We start from the raw sequence: 22,213 nt of genomic DNA, 5'->3' as shown, positions 1-22,213 counted from the left end.
TCAAGCGACACCTTGTAGAGCACTCAAACTCCGACCTTTATTGTCTACTTCCTGTTTCAGAACCCCCTTTCACAATAAAACAGGTTATACTCAAACAGATTACACCACAAGTATGTAAATATATAAGAGGTGTTATTGACAGTCATAAACAGAAACAGTTTGTTTCCGTAAAACTGAACGTGCAGCATTTTACAACCTACTACACTGTCACTGTCTCACCCAGGAGGTGCCAGGTGGAACTATTCCAGATGTTGTCAGTTATAGTAATGGGTATAAAAACAAACAGCTGGACAGCAGAAGAACCAGAAAAACATCCTCAAAATTTTTCTGTGTTTTCCAGGTTAGACTGAAGAATGGACGGTACATCAGGTGAGATGGAGGTGGCAGCGCTCGGTCGGCCTTTCAGCGTCGGGATGCTGTACGACTGTCGCAGTGACTCGCTCGTCACTGGTAAGAATTCACATGTAAAAATTCTTTATGCATCACAAACTTTCGTTTTTTAAAGCCAGTCGACTGTAGAATAATATATATATAAGTCTGGCCTAAGTCTTCTGTTGATGACGGCAGCAGTCCAGGACTTGAGTTAATTTTCTTTAAGTTCCACAGAAGAATTGGTTACATCAGAGCTTGCCAGGCTTAATCCAAATGCAGTGCAGCCATACGTGAACTTACAGTTGTAGAAGATACGGTATATGTGACTATGAGCATGGTTTTCTGGAAACAGAAACAGGCAATTCTGTAATCAGTAGAGTCAAAAGTAACTAAGAAACAATCACAACACATCATCTACTCAACACAGAGGTATTTAACAATGTCCACAAGGGGTCACTGTAGACCATAAAGACCATCAGCTGAAGCAGCAGATGTGAGCCCAAACAGGTTCCCATCACTCCAGCCTTTCTGCCAGTAAAAGTAGCCACGCCCCTAACTCCAGTATCAGATACGTGTTATAAAATAATTCTCCGGTAGCTCGTAAACGCGTGAGCACCATGCAGCCCTACGCATGGGGCGATCCACGTCAACTTGCTTACGGATATTTGCCGCGTTAATGCGGTTATGGGGTTAACGTCATTTTGATGAGATCAACGCTGACAGCAATAGTTTATACACCAGAGGGTCTGATTGTTGGGTTTTCTCTGTATTATTCTGGTCTTTACTGTACAATGTAAAGCACTTTGAAGTAACTGTTGTTGTGATTTCGTGCTATATAAAATAAACTCGATTTCATTAAAAAATATTTAGATTAACAGTTTTCTGGAAATGACCTACTGCCAACGTACGATACTCGTGAAGAAAAACTATACAAAATGTGTTTAGAAGCATTTCAAATGAAGCTTTGCAGTAGATGTGGATCAATAAAGAGTTTTAATGCCTGAACCTGCAGCTGTTTGCTTTCCAGTGGATCCACAGCTGTGCAGGATCACCATCTACTGATGTAATAAGGTTTTATCTTAATATTGTCGTGGTTTTAGGCAAGGATTCAAGCGACACCTTGTAGAGCACTCAAACTCCGACCTTTATTGTCTACTTCCTGTTTCAGAACCCCCTTTCACAATAAAACAGGTTATACTCAAACAGATTACACCACATCCTCCTTTCGCTGAAAACATCAAACTTACAGGAACATTTACAGCATATATGAAAACTGTACTCTCTTTTTTTTTCTTAGAACCTTTCATAGAAACTTTTCTTTCTCTTCAACCTTTTTTCCTTTACTTTTAAACCCATGTTTTTCTTTTTTGTTTTGTTTATTTTCACAAGTCCAGTCTTTGTGGTTTTTTGACAACCCTGCCAGCCCTAGTTCTGACAGGACCTGGGTCTTCTGTCTTAGGAGTCAGAGTTGTAGTCGCCGATAGGTTTGAAGCAGGCAGGGCGTTCTCTGTTGGACTGAGAGGCGTAATTGGGGTTTGTAACTTTGGTGTGGCATCTGGCAATGGCTGGAGGTGATGCCTATTTCTCCTGATGGCTCCTGAAGGGGTCTCGACAATGTATGAGCGGGGTGTGGAGTGAGAGGAGATGACAGTCCCTTCACGCCTAGTGTCTGTAATCCACACTGGTTGTCCCGGTGAGAGTGGAGGAAGTTCTGTCACACGATGTCTCCTGTTGTACGCAACACTGTCCTTCATCACTCTCTCTCTCACTTTTGTCAACACTGTAGCCTTGTTGGGCAGGCTGGGATTGAGCAAAGAAGGAAGCTGGGGAACTGACGTGCGCAGTCTTTGTCCCATTAGTAGTTGCGCAGGGCTATATCCATTAGCCAATGGGGTTGCTCTGTAAGCTAGAAGTGCAAGATATAGATCTTTTGTTTTCTTTAGCAGACTTTTCACAGTTTGGACATGACGCTCAGCCTCACCATTGCTTTGTGCAAATCTTGGACTGCTTGTTACATGTCTGAACCCATAAGCTGCTCCAAAGTCTTTGAACTGTTGGCTTGAAAACTGAGGTCCATTGTCACTGTAGAGAAACTCTGGAATCCCATGTCTGGAAAAGATTGATTTTAGATGCACTATAACATCCTCCGATCTTGTGGGAGTAAGTTTGGCTATTTCCACAAATTTAGAGTAGTAGTCCACCAGAAGCACATAGTTGCTGTTGTTAAACGTAAAAAGGTCTGCTCCAACTTTTTGCCATGGTCTCTCAGGGAGTTGGCTTGGCATTAAGGGTTGCAGGAAGCATCTGCAGACAGTTTTAACTCTTTGTTTGGGTCATAGAGTGCAAGAATGGGAGTTGACGTCAGATCGCCTTTCAGCTGATTGAACGCTTTTTGCTGTGCGCAGCTCCAAACCCACTGATTTTTCTTCGAGAGCAGGTCTCTTAGGGGCTTGTCTTTTTCGGCCAGTCCTGGGATGAATTTGCCTAATTGGTTAAGCATCCCGAGAAAGCTGCGCACTTCACTGGCGTTTGACGGCTCTTTCATTGCTGTGATCGCTCTAATTTTGTCTGGGTCTGGCTGTACTCCCTCCGCAGACAAAACGTGTCCGAGGAACTTCACTTCCTGTTTGCTAAGGTCACATTTCTCCAGGTTTAGTGTGACACCGGCCTCTTGGAGTTTATTGAGCACTATGTGCAGCCTGGCGTTGTGCTCCTGCTGATCCTGTCCCCAAATGAGGATGTCATCCATGTGACAAACCACACCTGGCAGCCCATTAAGGATCACTGACTGTTATGGCCCGTCTAGGCGCGGCCAGACCACAACATAAAGGGTGATCCATCCCCGTCCAACCCCAAGCAGCACGTCACACACTTACTATTTTGTGACAGTGATTTATTTACAATAGGTGCGGTTAAACAAAGGAAGGGAGCATATCATAGCTTCAGGGTGAACCCAAGGCCAAAACAACAAACAAAAGTAGCCTATCTCAGGAGTAAACGAAACTTACCTACTCAAAGGAACTAAACAAAACGACAATCACTTTCCTCCCTACCTAACAAAAACAGGAGAAAACTGATCAACCAAAAAGGCGGTCCACCCCTACATGCTCTTACATTACATAATACGTCGATACAGTGACCGGTCTGCCGGCTGGGTTGGGCCGAGGATGAATGACTGGGCGGTCCCTGGCGGGCTCTTCTTATCCGCTGTTTCCCAGTCCTCAGCCAATCGGTGTGAGCCATCCACCCTGGATGCACCAATCCCGGAGGAGCACCTGGATACTCAAATCCACACACAATTATGGTCACAGTCGTAACACTGACATTCTACGCTGAAAATGTTCTGGGGCTGACGCTATTCCAAAGGGAAGTCTGTTAAAGTGGAAGCGCCCAAAGGGTGTAATGAATGTTGTGTAGTGTGCTGACACTGGTGACAATGGAACCTGCCAGAAGCCTCTGTTTGCATCTAACTTACTGAAGACTTTTGCTCCCGCCAGGGATCCAAGTGTCTGTTCAACCGAAGGCAGGATGTACTTTTCTCTGCACACTGCTTCATTGAGGTGGGTGAGGTCAACACAAATACGCACAGAGTCGTTTTTTGTTGGCACTGGGACCATACCTGCACACCATTCTGTTGGTTCTTCAACTCTGCTGATTACTCCCATGAACTCCATTCTTTCCAGTTCCCGTTTCACCTTTCCTAACAAAGGGATGGGGACCCGTCTTGGTGCGGCCAGGGAAGAAGGCACAGCATTGGGTTTCAACTTAATCGTATAAGGTTGTTGCATTAAACCTAATCCCTGACACAGCTTTGGGTAGTTCTCATTCAACACATTCATGTCAATACTGTCAGCTCTACACACAAGGTTCAGCTTGACACTTGTTGGCCTGCTTAACAGTGCTATGTGCAAATCTTTGATAATGTAGACATTTTCCTGTATTTCCTGTTCACCTTTGCAAATTGTTTCTCTGCTCATACCCAACACATCAAGTGGAGTACCACCTGGACCAAACAATGGTCTATCTGGTTTACATAACTCTGTCTCATTTTGGTTTATGCAGTAATACATCTGGGCTGGGATAACAGAGACGTCAGCTCCTGTGTCCATCTTAAATCTAACTTTGTGGTTTCTGATAGTAAGGTCTGCATACCAAGGATCTGAACCTGCGTCTACAGAACCAAGAAACACGGGTGTATCATCACTTTTCTCTGTTTCTGTCACATGCACAGATTTAACAGATTTACACACTTTACTGAAGTGTCCTCTTTTACCACATGAGTGACATGTTGCATCTTTTGCTGGGCATTGTCCTTTACCATGCGCAGGGGTTTTCCCACACCTGTAGCATGATCTCCCATTTGGTGTTTTGTCCTTTGTTGTGCATTTACGTTCTCTTCGGGGTTTGAATGTTGAATGCCTTTGTTCCCTGTGCTTCGCTGTCACAGCATCTATTTCCATCTTATTTTCCCCTCTGATGTCTGTCTGTTGTTTTTTGATGACTTCAGACTGCCGGGCCTGATTAACCGCTTTCTCCAATGTCAAATCTCTGTCGATTTGAAGTCTCTCCGCTAAGCTGATGTCCCTCAGACCCACGACGAGGCGATCTCTTATTAACTCATCGTGCAGTGCACCATAACTGCAGTTTTCAGCTAAAGCATAAAGTGCGGTGACAAACGAGTCAACAGTCTCATTAGCTTGCTGTGTTCTTTGATTAAAGCGGGCTCTCTCATAGATAATGTTTTTCCTGGGAACAAAGTACGTATCCAAAGTGTCTCTTACAAAGGCAGCAGTACAAAGCAGTATGTCCGATAAAGGTTGCCCTCGGAGGATATCATCTGCTTCATCCCCCATGCAGTAGATGAGTGTGTTCACCTGGTTAGCCTCTGAGCTAAGGTGCAGGTTGCTTGCAAGTCGAAATCTTTCAAACCTCCTTATCCACTTTTCCCATTGCTGTGGCTTTGAGAAATCAAACAGCTCGGGAGGCTGGATGGTGAATGTGGCATTCGGGGGTAAGTTGGCGTTAGCATTATAGCTGCCGTTAGCTTGCTGGTGGGGCGGTGACGTGCGAGGCTGTGTAGCTGTTGCGCTAGCTCCCGCTTCTTCGTCCGACATCTTATCGTCTGGAGGAAAAACTCTTTACCGCTCCCAAAGCCGCTTGCTGTCACTCCCCGATGACAAGGCTCTTACTGCAATCCCACTTCTGACACCAAGTCGTGGTTTTAGGCAAGGATTCAAGCGACACCTTGTAGAGCACTCAAACTCCGACCTTTATTGTCTACTTCCTGTTTCAGAACCCCCTTTCACAATAAAACAGGTTATACTCAAACAGATTACACCACAAGTATGTAAATATATAAGAGGTGTTATTGACAGTCATAAACAGAAACAGTTTGTTTCCGTAAAACTGAACGTGCAGCATTTTACAACCTACTACACTGTCACTGTCTCACCCAGGAGGTGCCAGGTGGAACTATTCCAGATGTTGTCAGTTATAGTAATGGGTATAAAAACAAACAGCTGGACAGCAGAAGAACCAGAAAAACATCCTCAAAATTTTTCTGTGTTTTCCAGGTTAGACTGAAGAATGGACGGTACATCAGGTGAGATGGAGGTGGCAGCGCTCGGTCGGCCTTTCAGCGTCGGGATGCTGTACGACTGTCGCAGTGACTCGCTCGTCACTGGTAAGAATTCACATGTAAAAATTCTTTATGCATCACAAACTTTCGTTTTTTAAAGCCAGTCGACTGTAGAATAATATATATATAAGTCTGGCCTAAGTCTTCTGTTGATGACGGCAGCAGTCCAGGACTTGAGTTAATTTTCTTTAAGTTCCACAGAAGAATTGGTTACATCAGAGCTTGCCAGGCTTAATCCAAATGCAGTGCAGCCATACGTGAACTTACAGTTGTAGAAGATACGGTATATGTGACTATGAGCATGGTTTTCTGGAAACAGAAACAGGCAATTCTGTAATCAGTAGAGTCAAAAGTAACTAAGAAACAATCACAACACATCATCTACTCAACACAGAGGTATTTAACAATGTCCACAAGGGGTCACTGTAGACCATAAAGACCATCAGCTGAAGCAGCAGATGTGAGCCCAAACAGGTTCCCATCACTCCAGCCTTTCTGCCAGTAAAAGTAGCCACGCCCCTAACTCCAGTATCAGATACGTGTTATAAAATAATTCACCCGTGGCTACTTTTACTACGGACAATACCTACAACCACGATTACCGACACTAACAAGCTGATCTACAATACAATACTAATAACCAATAAAACAAAGTAATAACAAACCAACAAACACGAAAACACCAGACATTATGATACAGACTTATAGTTTGTTTTTCCTCGGTGCGCCTGCTCGCTGCTGAAGTCAAAGTAAACTTTATTGTCATCTCCGCTACATACAGTCCAGTAGATAGAGAGACGAGACGACGAGGCTCCAGTTACAGCAGTGCAAGTAAACAAACAATATATATAAGAAGAGTAAGAAAATAAATATACACTTTAGGACTCGGGGTAAAGGGATCAATAACAATTTAAAATGTATAATTTATAGTTTGATGATTTAAAGTCTCACACACAACCCGTGGAAAGGGGAGGGGGCCCTGCTGCTTCCAAATAGAGCACATTTCATTCATACTGTTGTAAATCCAAGCTCATTATGGATTAATGATTTGAATCCTGGGTTCAAAGCCATCAGGTGCTCAGTTTAGAAAAAAGAGAAAAGAAGAGGAGGAGAAACGAGCAAAAGATGCAGGTAAGCAGATGTGTGATTGGATAATGGCAGCTCATCCTGAAACAATCAGAATCAGAATACTTTATTAATCCCTAAGCAAATTATGTGAGTTACAGTTGCTCCAAGAAGATATGGTAAAAATAGCAACAGTAACAGACTAAGCTCCAAACAATACATTATGTTACAGATTTTAATATTAATTAGTCATTGTCAGTTGTTGATTTGTCCTGTTCTCATTGTGTGACGAGTTATGATGGCTGTCTGGTAGCTGTTTGCATACTGTAACATTCACAAGAACCAGACGGTTGGGTCTCAGTTTGTCCGTTTATTAGGCACATAAGCAAGCGGGTTGCTAACTCAGGGGAGAGCGCCCTCGTGCTACACCTCTCTTCAGCCTGGCACACACACATAACACCGAACAACCAGGTCCCCCCTCCCCTTCCTCTACACCACCCTCCCTACTTCCTGCAGCACAACCAAACATGAATCTTAAAGGAACAACAACAGTGTGCAGAGATAACCAACATGTCACTGTACAATAACACTTAACCATCGTTACACTGCCCCCCCAGCAATAAGTTCCTCGTCCCCGAGGGAACGACACAGTCTCTGAGGCGGGGTGGTAGCCTACGTTCCCTCCTTGACCTCCTGAGCCCCTGAGGTGGACGCGGAGCTTCGGGGCTTTGGGGTGAAGAGTCCGAGGGAGGGGAACGCAGCCCCGGTCGGGGGCCCCTCTGAGCAGGGTCATGGACGCTCTGTACACGTCCCTCTGGAAAGGAGGGGAGGGACTGCCCTCTGTAGGGGGTCATCCGGTCTCTGTGCAGCGCTACTATCCTCCCCCTAGGAGGCAACTGCACCCTGTAAACAACTTCCCCCACTCGCTCTAGGACGCTGCAAGGCCCCACCCAGCTGCTATCCAGTTTAGGACACCGTCCCTTCCTCCTCTTTGGGCTGTAGACCCACACCAGCTCCCCAGCACGGAAGTGCCTCCCCTTAGTGGTGATGTCGTAATTCCTCTTTTGGCGCAGGCCTGCCTTCGCCAGCTGCTCTCGGGCGTAGGAATGTGCAGAATCCAGCCGGTCCTGCAGCTTCCTTGCGTAGTCCCGGCCCGGTGGTGCCTCTGGCGCGTCCGGGGGCTTCCCAAAAGCCAACTCTGCAGGAGTTCTCAGCTCTCTCCCTAACATGAGCAGGGCAGGCGTACATTGGGTGGAGTCCTGCACTGCTGACCTGTAGGCCATGAGGGTAAGGGGAAGATGGTAATCCCAGTCCCGTTGGTGTTCTGAGGTAAGGATGGCTAGCTGCTGGGCCAGCGTCCTGTTAAACCTTTCCACCAGCCCATCGCTTTGGGGGTGAAGTGGGGTGGTGCGGGTCTTCTTAATCCCAAGGCGTTCACACATGGCAGCAAATACCTTGGACTCAAAGTTACGCCCCTGGTCACTGTGGAGGATCTCTGCTGTTCCAAAGCGGCTGAACATCCCCTCCACTAATACATCAGCGACAGTCTCAGCCTCCTGATCTGGGATGGCATATGCTTCCGGCCACTTGGTAAAATATTCCATGGCCACAAGAACATAGCGGTTTCCTCTGTCTGTGCGAGGAAATGGGCCCATGACGTCCACAGCTACTCGCTCCATTGGGGCTCCTGCTGGTTGCTGCTGAAGCTGAGCCCGGGACTGGTCCTGTGGCCCTTTGTGTGAGGAACATGCATCACAGCTGCGGCAAAAGTCCTCCACATCCCTCCGCTGTTGACCCCAGTAATAGCCCTGGCGGAGGCGGCGGAGAGTCTTGGAGACCCCAAAGTGGCCGGAGCCAGTGCTCCCATGGCAGGCTTCCAGCACAGCTGACCTCAGCGACCTTGGCACCACAACCTGCCACCTCTCCTCCCCCGTGGCAGGATCCTTCCAGGTACACTCCAACACCCCCTCCTTCAGCCTGAGAGCTGCAAACTTGGCCCACAGCCCCCTGGTACAGATGGAAAACCCAGTGACCTCATCCCAAAGGGGTTGCTCCCCCTTCTCCAGCCACTGCAGGACCGGCAGCAGGTCCGTGTCTTGTTCCTGCCATGCCCTCCACTCCGCTGCATCCACCACCAGAAGAGCCCTGCAGGCGAGCTGTGCTGCTCCGTCTATTGTCGTGAGTTCCCGCTTTATTTCCTCTCGCTTCTCACAGTAACGGCAGCCAGCTGCAGCACATGGGCGGCGAGAGAGGGCATCTGCGTTAGAATGGTGCGTCCCTGCTCTGTGCTCCACAGTGAAATTGAAGGCTTGGAGCTCCTCCAGCCAGCGAGCCACCTGTCCCTCTGGCTCCCTGAAAGACATCAGCCACTGAAGGGCAGCATGATCAGTTCTGATAACAAATGCTGTGCCGCACAGGTAGTACTTAAAGTGTCTCACCCCCGCCACCACAGCCAACAGCTCTCGTCGTGTGACACAGTAGCGCCGCTCACTCCTGTTCAGGACCCGGCTGAAGTACGCCACCACCTTCTCCCCTTTCGGCCCAACCTGCGACAACACCGCTCCCAGCCCCACATTACTTGCGTCAGTGTCCAGGACAAAAGGCAGGGTGGGGTCAGGGGGGGGCAAGGACTGGGGACTCTGTCAGCGATCTGCGGAGGGTGTCGAACGCCTGCTGACAGTCCTGGGTCCAGATGAAGTCACGGTCCTTCTGCAGCAGGTGGAAGAGTGGTGCGGTTATGGAGGAAAAGCCCTTCACAAACCTCCTGTAATAAGACGCCAGTCCTAGGAAGCTTTTGAGCTGTTTCTGGTCTGCTGGTGTGGGCCACTCGGTAATGGTGTGAATTTTTTCCTCCAAAGTGCTGATGCCCTCACGACCCAGCTTGTGGCCCAGAAACTCCACCTCCCTCCTCATGAAGTGGCACTTGTCGGGATGCAGCTTCAGGCCTGCAGCCGCCACCCTCTCCAACACTTGTCTCAGGGCATCCAGGGCAGCATCAAAGGAGCCCCCGTGCACTAGAAGATCATCCAGGTAAACCAGACACCATTGCCGTGGGACGCCAGCCAGCACACTGTCCATAAGCCTCTCGAAGGTCGCAGGAGCGTTGCAAAGACCAAAGCTCAGGACTTTGAACTGCCATAGTCCCCTGTTAGTGCAGAAGGCTGTCTTCGGTCTGGATTCCGGGGACAGTGGCACCTGCCAGTAGCCACTCCGCAGGTCCAGGGTGGAGAACCAGGAGGACCCGGCTACTAAGTCGAGAGACTCATCAATCCTGGGAAGGGGGTAAGAGTCCTTCTTCGTCACTTTGTTGAGTGGTCTGTAGTCCACACAGAAACGCATCCTAGGACTTTTTTTCTTAGGCACCATCACCACCGCGGAGGCCCACGGGCTATCAGATGGCTCTATGATGCCCGCCTTCATCATTTCACACAACTCTCTGTCCGCAGCCTCCTGATGAGCCAGGGGCAGGCGGCGGGGGCGCACTTTAATAGGCTGGGCATCCCCGGTCTCAATGATGTGCTCTACCAAGTGTGTCAAGCCAACACCACTTTCTTTCAGGGCAAAAATGTCACTAAACTCTTTTAGTACCTGCCATAGACTCTCTTCCTGCTGTGGAGTCAGCCCCTCACAGTTCTTTGACCAGATACTCCTCACTGCTGAGAGCCTCTCCTCCTCCTCCGCCCGCTGTTCTGCTGGCGGGTCTGTAGGGGTCTCTGCGGTGGAGGTGGACGCCGCGGCAGATGCTGTGCAGACCGGGGGAGGAATAAGCGGCACCTTCTTCCCATCAGGGAGTACGAGGAATCCTTTGCCTAAGTCCAGTACACCACCAATGGCTCGTAAAAAATCCAGCCCAAGGATGCAGGCGTCCTGCACGTCAGCCACCCAGGCAGCATAAGACACACCGAGGTCCCCCACCTTGAACTGGAACACTCCCCTCCCTCTCATTGGGGCCAGATCACCGGTCACAGTCTTAAGTTGCACATTAGTCGGTTGCACAGCAGCTCCGGTTGGGACAACATCGGGTCGGACCAGCGTTGCATTGGACCCCGTGTCCAGCAGGGCCGTACAGGACACCCCCGCAATCGTCACTGGAACATGGCAAAAGCCGTCAACCTGGGTCCAGCCCACAGCGATGGCCGCACCGGGTGGAGGTGGTGTGGGGATGTCGTTCTCCCAGGCCCGTGTACTTCCACCTACACGGGCCCGTGGGCGTTTCCCTGAACCGCTGCAAGCTTGGGGCACTGCCTGATGAGGTGTCCGACTTGTCCACATCCCCAACTGCACAGGCCCGCTGGCATCTCCATCTGTTCCACAGGTGCTGACACAGCCCTCACCACGTGTGCGTCATCAGCGCCCCCAGAGGATCCTGCAAGCATCTCCCTCTCCAACGCTAGCTCCAGGGCTGCACTGAGTGTGGCCGGCTGAGCAAGCTGAGTTTGCATACGGAGCTCTTTAGGGCTCAGGGCCTGCAGGAACTGGTCCCGAGCTAACTCCGCCTGCACTGATGGTGGCATGCTGTCATACGCCCTCCGGCAAAGGCACTCGACTTCATGGGCCAAAATGCGGAGGGGCTCACCTGGCAATCTGCGTCTGTTGTGGAACTCCGACCTCAGCAGCACTGGTTGGTTATACTGCCCGAAGCGCCTCTGAAGTGCTCCGACCAGAGCATTATAATCTCCCCTCTGCTCCTCGGTCAGCAGCAGCAGGCATGCAGCTGCATCCTCACACGGCACAAAGCCAATTGGAGAGCTTTATGTTCCTCAGACCAGCCAGCTGCAACAGCTAACAGCTCGAACTGTGCGATAAACACTTCCCATGGCGTCTTGCCGCTGAACTTAGGCGTTTTTATATTCGCTGCAGCTTGCTGGGCGCCGCCATGTTTGTTTACATCACGTGACGGCGCGCCAAGCGAGGTCGACTCCTTCCCGCCGGAATCGCGGCCGCTGTGCGAACAGTTCCCGAGCCTAGTCAAACCTGGAGAAAATCCAGCCTCGGCAGACAGCCGCAGCGCCGTTTCCCTCACTCCATGGGCGGGCGCGCGCGGACGAACCTCCCTCTCCTCCCTCTCCTCCGTCTCCTTCTTAATCCTGCCCGGCAACATCCTCGTCTCGTAACGGCAAGCGTCGCCAGCAACAGGGTGTCGGGCGTTCTGGGGTTCTTTTTTCTTTCTTCACTTCTGACACCAATGTAACATTCACAAGAACCAGACGGTTGGGGTCTCAGTTTGTCCGTTTATTAGGCACATAAGCAAGCGGGTTGCTAACTCAGGGGAGAGCGCCCTCGTGCTACACCTCTCTTCAGCCTGGCACACACACATAACACCAAACAACCAGGTCCCCCCTCCCCTTCCTCCACACCACCCTCCCTACTTCCTGCAGCACAACCAAACATGAATCTTAAAGGAACAACAACAGTGTGCAGAGATAACCAACATGTCACTGTACAATAACACTTAACCATCGTTACAATACAATGCATACTCTCTCTCTCTTCATATGTGTGTGTGTGTTTCTCTGGTGAAATTCAGTATGGTTCCGACAAAAGTTCTATGTTAACCCTCTGGGGTCCAGGGTATAATTGGCTGTTTTTGACTACTTTTAATTTTACCTCTATATTTCACCTTTAAAATATGTTTTTCTTGCCTTGTTTGGTATCATTGTTTTCAGCACAACCTCAAATATCTGAAATTTGAGTTATTTTTTCATTTTAGTATACTATATTAGCACAGTTGATCTAAACTCAGACAGGAAATTCAAAATCCGAGTAAAAAAAAGTTATATTTTTTACTGTAAAACCCACAAACATGTTTAACGAATCATTTTCATAGCTTGAAATGCAAATAGAAATTGTACATTTCTAAAAAATTATGCACAAGTTTTGCAAACAACAAAGTTATATGGTACTATTTACCTAAAAATGCAGCCAAGACCTCAGGCGTTTTTTATATAACCATTTAAATCTATTTACAGAACAATCAGCTGTGCTGCATCAAAGAAGAAGGCACACAAATTATTTGTGCCAGTCCAAAAAATGTAGTTTGTGTTCAGTATAAGACAGAGGAGAACAGCACAGGCCTAAACCCTGCAGGTCTGACAGCAGGAGGTGCATCAGTCCAGTTTTCCATGTTGGAACAGCGTTTACACTGGAATCTGCCTTTGACGGCTTTTTTAGAGCAAATATGAAATTCAGCAGTATAACTGACACACAATACAAAACAATAACTACACAACACACTAACTACAGCCTCCAAACACGCTAAACATCACTAATGTCTCACATAGTGATACCCGCTTTCCGTTGTGGGTGTCACTCCTAAAAACTTCCCCTTCTCCCTAAACAACCAACTGGCGCGCCAGAGGGAGTCTTCGCCCAGGGCGCCAAACAGGCTAGAACCGTCACTGTCTGTTGGGACTAACTCCCTTTTGGAGCCTTGTGGCACCCAGAGGAACTGTAGTGTTTAACATTTCCAAGTTTCAGCTCCACAGGTTGCCTCGTGGTTTTAACTGCACCCAGTTGTGTTAAAGTGATCCGGACTGTTCCTTTGTCCTGCTAATTTTTATTTTTACAATTCTCAAAGAAGGTTCAAACTGAGCCTTCAAACAGAATTAAAACCTGCTGCTTGCTCAAAGTTGTTGGATTCTAGCAGATTAGTGTTTGAAGTCCTCTGGAAACAGCCAAGGTTTTATTATTCCTGCTTCTGACTTCTATTTATGCCTTTTTGTAAAAGAAAAAACAAAACAAAAACAAGCTCTAACTAGCTGCTGTAATCAATGTGCAACTGACAGGGCCTAAAGCTAAGATAAAGATAAGAACATCTTCCCTGATCCTCATGAGTAAAGTCAGTCACTATTAAAACAAGTTGGCAGCCATGATGCAACACCTGGAAACCCGCTCCAACTCTTAGAGCGCTTTTCCATTTGTAGCTACTCAGGTTGGCTTGAGTCGACTCAGTCTTTACGATTTCATCATTAGCTGGTAATACCTGGTACCAGATACTTTTTTAGTACCAACTGCATGTCACTGATTGGCTGATCAGTGACATGCAGTCTTTTGACAGTGGCGTCACTAAATTAGTTATTAGAACGTTTCCCTCACGAAAATCCAAGCTGCCATTTTTGATATTATTACTGTCATTATCTTAAATACTGAAAACTCAGATGCAGAGCCTGAACTCTTCATCTGAAAGAACTCAGTTAATCTGGTTCATCCAGACAAACAAAATATTTGTGCTTCATTTACTATTTTGATTTCATTTTGGTGAATAAAGAAAAAGAGATGAAAAACAAAACAAGGAAAATCATGAAATCAACAGCAAAAGTTTGACAAGTTTGCTCATAGAAAGACACCGCTCTGTGTATTTATTTTAAAATTCACATTTTTTAAAATCATTTTTTAACATTTATTTTAGAATTTGATTTAATTGATGGAGTCCTGGTAGTACTTTTGTTGCTTCTTCTTTTGCAGGAATGACTCTGTGGGATCGTGATGACCTGATGAAAGATGTTGGAGAAAGACCGCAGGCCTCTAATGATTTTGAAATTGTTGCATCTGAATCAATTTCAGACAAATCTTCAGCTCTAAATGTTGATGCTTCACTGAAGGCAAGTTTCCTGGGTGGACTGGTTCAGGTTGATGGATCTGCCAAATATCTGAATGATAGTAAATCTTCCAGAAATCAGGCCAGAGTAACACTGAAGTACAAGGCAACCACAAAGATCCAGGAGCTGTCCATGAATCATCTTGGAAGAGGAAACGTGAAGCATCCATATGTTTTTGATCAAGGCTTAGCAACACATGTAGTCACAGCTATTCTTTATGGAGCACAAGCTTTCTTTGTGTTTGACCGTGAAGTTTCTGAACAGGAAAATCATCAAGATGTTCAGGGCAACTTGAAGGTGATCATCAAGAAGATTCCCTTACTTTCTGTAGAGGGTGAAGGTTCCCTGAAGATGGAAGAGAAGGACAAAGAAAGTGTTCATAAATTCTCCTGCAGGTTTTATGGAGACTTCTGTCTTCCAAAACCACCAACAACCTTTCAAGGTGCAGTAGAAGTCTACCAAAGCCTGCCAGGATTACTGGGAGACAAAGCTGTACCAGTGAAGGTCTGGCTGCTGCCACTGACAGCTTTAGATTCTTCTGCTGCTAAACTCGTCCGTCAGATCAGTATAGGATTAGTTCAAGAAGCACAGACAGTCCTGGAGGACTTCAGTGAGGTGGAAATGAGGTACAATGATGTACTGGGAACCAGCACTGCACAGCAGTTCCCACAGATTGGTAAAAAGCTTAAAAGTTTCAAAGAAATGTGCTCTGAGTTCAAGCTGGAATTCCAACAAACTTTGGCCAAGAAGCTTCCATCAATCCGAGGAGGAGGAGAAGAGGAAGCTGAGCTTGCAGAGATCCTGAAGAAGAGACATTCTTCACCTTTCAGCAGCAAAAGCCTGAACGAGTGGATGGACTGTAAAGAGAGAGAAATCTACACTTTAATGTCTTTTACCAGGATGATGAAAAACACCAAAATCATCTCGTCTCAAAATGATCTGTACAAGGAAAGTCTGAGTGCAGAGCATGTTGTGTGTTTTGTTTTCACCTCTCTGGGAAAGGATGAACCGTACCTCTCAGCTTTATCAAGATACTTAAAAGGAAAAACCAACCCAGACCTTCAAGATCCTCACACTCATGATGTAGAGAAGGAACAATGGTACGCCTCAAAAGAAGTAACGGCTGAAATGAGGAGGAAAGCAAAACTCTTCAGTGATTTTGCAGAGGCCAACAAGAAGAACAAGAACATTAGGTTCCTGACAGTGGGGTTAACTAATGAAACACAGGAAGGTTCCAGCATCCACCTTTATGAAGGTGGATTTGCTGTCAGTGAGAACTTTGAGCCTCCTTCAAAGCCTGAAACTCTGACAGCAGCTGACATAAACCACAACAGTGTGACACTGAAGATTTCTCCACCCAGATTTGGAGCAGAGAACATCACCTCCTACTCTGTTGAGTACTGTGTCAGTGGAGAGGATGGATGGCAGCAGAAGACAGAAGCAAAGGCTGAAGAAGTCACAGTGAGAGATCTGAAGCCAAACACAGAGTATGTGTTCAGATGCAGAGCAGTGACCTCAGCAGGTGTCGGGCCGGATAATCAAGTTTCTATTAAAACAACTTCAAGCTTGACACTGACAAAGGAAGTCCTCAGAGAAAGAAAGCAGCTCGAGATTTCAGTTGAGAATCTGCAGGAACAGGTTAAACTTGGGTTACGCAAGCTTGAGGAGATAAAAGAGACAATTGAGACATTTAAAGAACATGAAGCAGAGATAAAGAGACATGAGAACTTTGAATTTGAAGTTACTGTCAAAAAGCCTGTTCAGGAGGACATTTCTGGGACTGGAAACTACAGCACCAACTGTCAGCAGTGTCATGTCACCTGTCACTATCCCTGTCCCATAGCAAATGATGCAGATAAAAGAAAGTGCACAGCAATGGGACCAGATGGATACTGTACTCAGTGTCCAGGCAAATGTATTTGGAATGTACACTTTAATCAGAAGTACAGATGGGGCTATAAGGACATTAGAGAGAAAAGAACACTAAAGGAGCTGAAAGAAAAGTATGAGAGAGCCACAGGGGAGAAGATGACTGTTCAGAAAGTGATTGATAAACTGAAGGCTGAGTACGACTGTTTGCATGCTGAGGTGATGAAACTGATGGAGAGATCTGCCAAGTGTCTGAACAGACTCAAAGAGATAGCACTGAAGCCCAACCCTCTGTCCACTCCAGAGTACATCGACATGCTTATTGAAGGAGAGAAATCTGAGGCTAAACCAGGCTGGAAGCAACGAGTTCAGTCTCTGACGTCCATGAAGGAAAAAGCAGAGCTCATGGCTAAAATAGAGCAAGGAGAGAAACTCCTTCACTGAACATTCATGTGATCACAAAGAAGAACAAAGAAAAGGTCGAGACCAGTTTGAACTGAGACGATAAAGATCTGAACTCAGTCGACAAAGACAAACAACACGTAAAAACCCTCATATTTACTGTTTGCTGCCTGATAAGATCTCATTTTAAACTGATTTATCTTTAACATAGAAGTGTGATTATATTTTATTGGACATTAAAATGTTCAACTTTTTACTTTTTCCTTTCAGCTTCTTTATATTCTTTACGTTTGATCTAATATTAAGTTTATTTTCTCAGTGACTCCTGATGTTGATGTTTATGGAGTTTTTATTGTGTTGATTTTTATGCTTTTATTAAAAAAGTATAATTTTAATTTTTGTTTACTTTCCTGGATTTTTCTGTTGCTTCATAAAACACAGCAAATGTTTATCACACATATGAGAGCAGCTGTTTTATCCTCTGTGTGAGGGGATGTAGTTTTACTAACTCAGACGTGTCATTTACACATTTACAGCTTCATTTTCATTTGCTTCCTGAGCACTCGTGCTGCCGGTGTGTTAGCTTTATCTAAGTAAAACCCTTTGCTGGAACAAAGAGACGATCCACTGCAGGGGCAAAACAGCGGTCCACCTAAAGAAAAGGCTCTTATACTCAAACAGATACAGATGTGTCTGCCGTACCATATATCAGAAAGAGAAGATACAACCTCTCTCATGACCCTCGGATGTATGTGAGGTATGTCAGAACACTCTGGAAAAGGAGTGAACGTCCTCCCATCTCATAGCACACAGAGTCTTACTAAGGATGAGACCTTCTATCAGTATGCAAACAGTTATAGACTCTAAGCATATATGATTATGTTTCTAAGTACAAATGTCAATTCTAAAATCTCACTGTGACACAGCGTTTGTTCACAGTTAAACATTTATTCAGCCAGTCCTGTCATTAAGTTGTGTTTGATTAAACAGAGACATGAATCCCTTTGTTGTCGTGTCAGGAGCTGCACACTGTGGTGACCTGTTGTGACAGGAAGCAGCTGGAAGTCACTTTATTAAGATCAGAATTCAGCGAGCTGATTGGTCCATATTCTCTCATTTGTTAGCAGGTGTCCTGATGCTTTTAAAGTAATAATTTGATCTCTGATTCATTAATAATTACTCGAACCTGCTGGATTAGCTTTAAGATCATGGTCACATGATCATGAGTTTGTGAGTGTAATGTTCTCATTAACATAAAAAGCTGACCTGCAGGATGATTTTGGTGAACAGGCCTCTCAGTCAGCATCACTGATCTGCTTCAGTCTGACTGCTGAGCTGGAAAAAAGCCGAACCTGAAGATTTTATTCTTCATCTTAAACATGTCAGCTCATCAGATAATGCCTGCATGCTTCTACACTGTCTGCTGTTTGAAAACAGATTTCACTGCATTTAATACCAACTTGAAGTTAAATGTGACTGAACAACATCAGAGGTAGAAGAAACACAGAGAGCTGTGGTCTGAAGACAGATGAACACAGCGTGTGAGAAATTGTAATCTTTACAAAAAAGTTCCAGTAACTGTTTAGGAATTACAGACATTTTTATACACAGTCCCTCATTTTCAGATACTCTAAACTGACTAACAAGTAGTTTGATAATTATGATTTGATCAACTGGTCCTGAATCCAATTGACACCCTCTTCTCAACGAGAAGCCTGAGGTTGGGGGAGCCCGACTATCCTGGAGGGACATTCCCTGCCAGATACATGATGGACAGGTGGAGGAACTGGAGGGTCATGTGCCTGGCGGGACGGTCGATCTAGGACAGGACGAGTATCTACCTTTTTGGAACCATGATAACAGGGTTCTTGCTGATCTTAGCTGGCTTGGACCTGTGTGATGGACCGAGTTGAAAACAGGAGGAGTCACAGGAATTATTTGAAAAATAGGGTTGGCATTTAAACCAAAAATTATATTTACAAAAGTAATAAATGTTGAGCTCATAAAAGAGGTAAAAGAAACAAAACTCAACTCATGTAAAACCACAACTTAACAAACCAACTGACTGCCCAAACAAACATAACTGACCTAAACAGGAAATGACACACAAGGGTATATCTAATGGCTGATCAGACCACTATGACACATGAGGGGTAACTAAACAAAACACAACTGTAAACAAGAAACAATGCAGTACAGTCTGGTTTGATAATAAACTAAACACCAAAAAAGAAAATCATTAAGCCCTAAACTCAAATATTTAATTAAGGGCAACTACTTTGTTTTTACATTAAAGAAAACACACACTCTCCCCCTTCAGCAGGAAGCGGTGGTGCAGTCCAATTATCCCTGTTGCATTTAATGCTTTCACACCCTGGCCACCACATTTTGTCTGGCAGCGACTTCAGAGTGTGGCCATGGGTTTGTCCATCACAACCACCTTTCTGATGATCACCATCATCCCATGAGGCAAGCATGGAGCTCCAGACCGAGAGCGGCTGATGGTCATTTGATATTTCTTCCATTACTAAATAATCACACCAACAGTTGTCACCTTCTCACCGAGCTTCCTGCTGATGTCTAGTAGAACGTTCCTGGCTTCTTCAGGTCTACGGTCTTATCTGACATCCTCTGACAGATTTATGGTCAGATTTATAGATGTCAAACTGTGAGTGTTAAAAAACATTTCCTGAAGATGAAAGTTGAATTTCAATGTTTTTTTTCTCTTTGTGCTCCAATCTGTTCAGTAATGTTTAATTAATGTGCTTGTTAATATTACTTGAACGTTGTCTCGTCTGTCATGATCAGTAGCAGCAGCTGCAGTGTGTTGGTGCCACAAGGGGGCAGCAGAGTTTACAGCCGCAGATATCAGACCGTTTGCGGTTGGAGTTGTTTCCTCTCAGAGACCAAGAGGCAGACGACAGAACAACTTCAGAGGATCGACGAGCTCTGCTGTGAGTACACTGTGAGTCATCATGATGAATGATAAATGATCCAGGTTGATCAGTTAAAGAGGCATTTCAGTCAGACAGACTGTCCGTCGTCATTCAGGGAGTGAAACGCTTTCATTCCGTCAGTGTTTTATAACCAGCGAGTGAAACTGAAAGCGAGTGCTGCCATTAATCAGCTCAGATAAAACAGGACGACCACACAGTAATGGAGTTTATTTATTTAATCCCAAATGTGGGATGACTGTGTCACTAATGTGTGAGTGTGGATGATAGTCTGTGGAAAACAAAAAGCAAACAGAAACCGAAACAAACAAACTGCTGGGGAGGAGAGATGGAGAAGGTTACAGGGTGTGGTCCAGCAGTCAGATTTCCTCAGGAAAGACGATAGCTGAGTGGTCAGAGCACGCTTTGAATAGTCCAAAAATTACCTCGTACCTCCTTCTCCTTAACATTTTTTCTTCATCACAGTGGGAAACATTACAAGGTCAAGGAAAGGTATTAAGGAGGATTTTTAAGGACTTAAAAACGAGAAGGAACTACAGTGACAGAAGATGGACTACAAAATGTGCATCTCACTCTGTGTTCTTCAATTTATATGTTATTACCACTCACAACTATATTAAAAAAAAATCATGGTAGCAAACAAAGTTATAGTTGAGTCATATAACACTGAGATTTATGTAATTGTATAATAAGGGCCCAAAAACTGCAGGTAATAATATGGAAATCCAGCCCGGTAGTAAGGTGGTAATAGTTCGGCAGCAAGGCAGAAACAAGAACGTAATAATGTGATAATTACTGGTGGAGGACATGTTTTCTGTAGGCTACCTGTTCATTTTTCTTTAGCTTTATTTATATTAATGTACACATCTCCAGTTATCCTCTGCTGCTGAGACAGTCAAATTAAGTTCTTCAAATAAGGTTCTTGGGAAATGATCTGGAACATTGTGCAACCTCATCAAATGGGACTGGATCATAACAGTTCGATGTGAAGGAATGCAGAGTGATCAGCTACTCTGTGGATTTGGAGCAGAAATGTCCCGAGCTCCTCACAGGAAGATTACAAAATGTGCACATCGACAAAGCAGATGGTCTAGTTCATACAAACACAGCAGCGGTCCCCAACCCCCGGGCCCCGGACCGGTACCGGGCCGCGAGAGTTGAGGCTCATACTGCACAGAAAAAATAAATAACTTACATTAATTTCATTTTATTTATTATCTGACTCTGAACAGTGTTTTATTTTGAAAAAGACTGAATTCTCTCATTTACTTCCGTCTATGACTGACTCTTGACGCATGTCAAGATACATTAGTAGCTAATATTAAACCTCCAAGCTAGCAAAATGAGTAAAAAACAGATGTCTTTGGAGGGTTTCTTTGCAAAGGGAAAAAGGCCCAGTGAGGAGGCAGAAGAAGAGTGTATGACAACCACTAAGAAAAAGAAAGCTGTATTTAACAGACAATAACAAAATACCTACTTGAAATATGGATTTATCGCGACAGGCGATTCCCACGCACCAAGCCCGCTCTGCATAATATGCAGCGACCGGCTCTCCAATGAAGCAATGAAGCCTTCAAAACTGCTTCGTCACTTGGAGATCAAGCACCCAACATTAAAAAACAAGCCTTTGGAGTATTTTGAAAGAAAAAAGCGGGAACAACAGGGACAGAAGCAATTACTGAGGGCCTCCACAACAACAAATACAGGTGCACTGAGAGCATCATACTTGGTGGCTAACCGTATTGCTAAGGCTAAAAAGTCATTCACTATTGGTGAAGAATTGATCCTTCCTGCCACTAAAGACATTTGCTGTGAACTTTTTGGGGAGGTGGCGGCTGAAAGGATAGCACAGGTGCCTCTGTCGGCTAGCACTGTTACTCATCGCATTGATGAAATAGCAGAGGACGCTGAGACACAGTTGTTGGAGAAAATTAATACATCACCATGGTACGCTTTGCAGGTTGATGACTCTACAGATGTGGACAATAAGGCAATACTACTTGTTTATGTGCGATGCCTTTATCAGGAGGATGCTGCTAATAAAGTTACACAATTACACAGTGAATTCGCGTGTAATATTATATTTACAAAATACCACAGTTTTTGTCTTGGTCGTATCATTTTATTTTGTTGTATTTATCCGTGACACCTGCCGGTCCGTGAAAATATTGTCTGACATTAAACCGGTCCGTGACGCAAAAAAGGTTGGGGACCGCTGCTGTACAGTGCAGCGAGGAATGCTCAGACCTCTACATCGGAGAGACCAAACAGCCACTTCACAAGCGCATGGCACAACATAGAAGAGCCACCTCCAC

General features: G+C 45.5%; 2 protein-coding genes across 2 annotated transcripts in view; both read left to right on the top strand.

The window, feature by feature from the left end:
- Positions 1 to 22,213, top strand: part of LOC147307607 (uncharacterized) — a 45,318-nt gene that overhangs the window by 12,297 nt on the left and 10,808 nt on the right. The window lies entirely within an intron of this gene.
- Positions 347 to 17,283, top strand: LOC147307608 (cytolytic toxin-alpha-like). Its single transcript, XM_086271954.1, has 3 exons — positions 347 to 450; positions 5,946 to 6,055; positions 14,540 to 17,283. Exons 2-3 carry the CDS (start codon positions 5,959 to 5,961, stop codon positions 16,984 to 16,986), a joined length of 2,544 nt encoding a protein of 847 aa, XP_086128080.1. The 5' UTR covers positions 347 to 450; positions 5,946 to 5,958; the 3' UTR covers positions 16,987 to 17,283.

Source organism: Aulonocara sp. 'chitande type north' Nkhata Bay, linkage group LG18 (genome assembly GCF_057382095.1).
Source record: "Aulonocara sp. 'chitande type north' Nkhata Bay isolate Kocher_YH1m ecotype deep benthic linkage group LG18, A_spYH_male_GT1.1, whole genome shotgun sequence".
NCBI lineage: Eukaryota > Metazoa > Chordata > Actinopteri > Cichliformes > Cichlidae > Aulonocara > Aulonocara sp. 'chitande type north' Nkhata Bay.
This window is presented reverse-complemented; position numbering and strand designations above follow the sequence as displayed.

What these genes read in the sequence shown, in the direction of transcription:
- LOC147307608 (XM_086271954.1), top strand. Translation starts at nt 5,959, where the DNA reads ATGGACGGTACATCAGGTGAGATGGAGGTGGCAGCGCTCGGTCGGCCT. An exon ending in CAGTGACTCGCTCGTCACTG is followed by an intron (nt 6,056 to 14,539) that starts GTAAGAATTCAC and finishes CTTCTTTTGCAG; the next exon opens with GAATGACTCTGTGGGATCGT.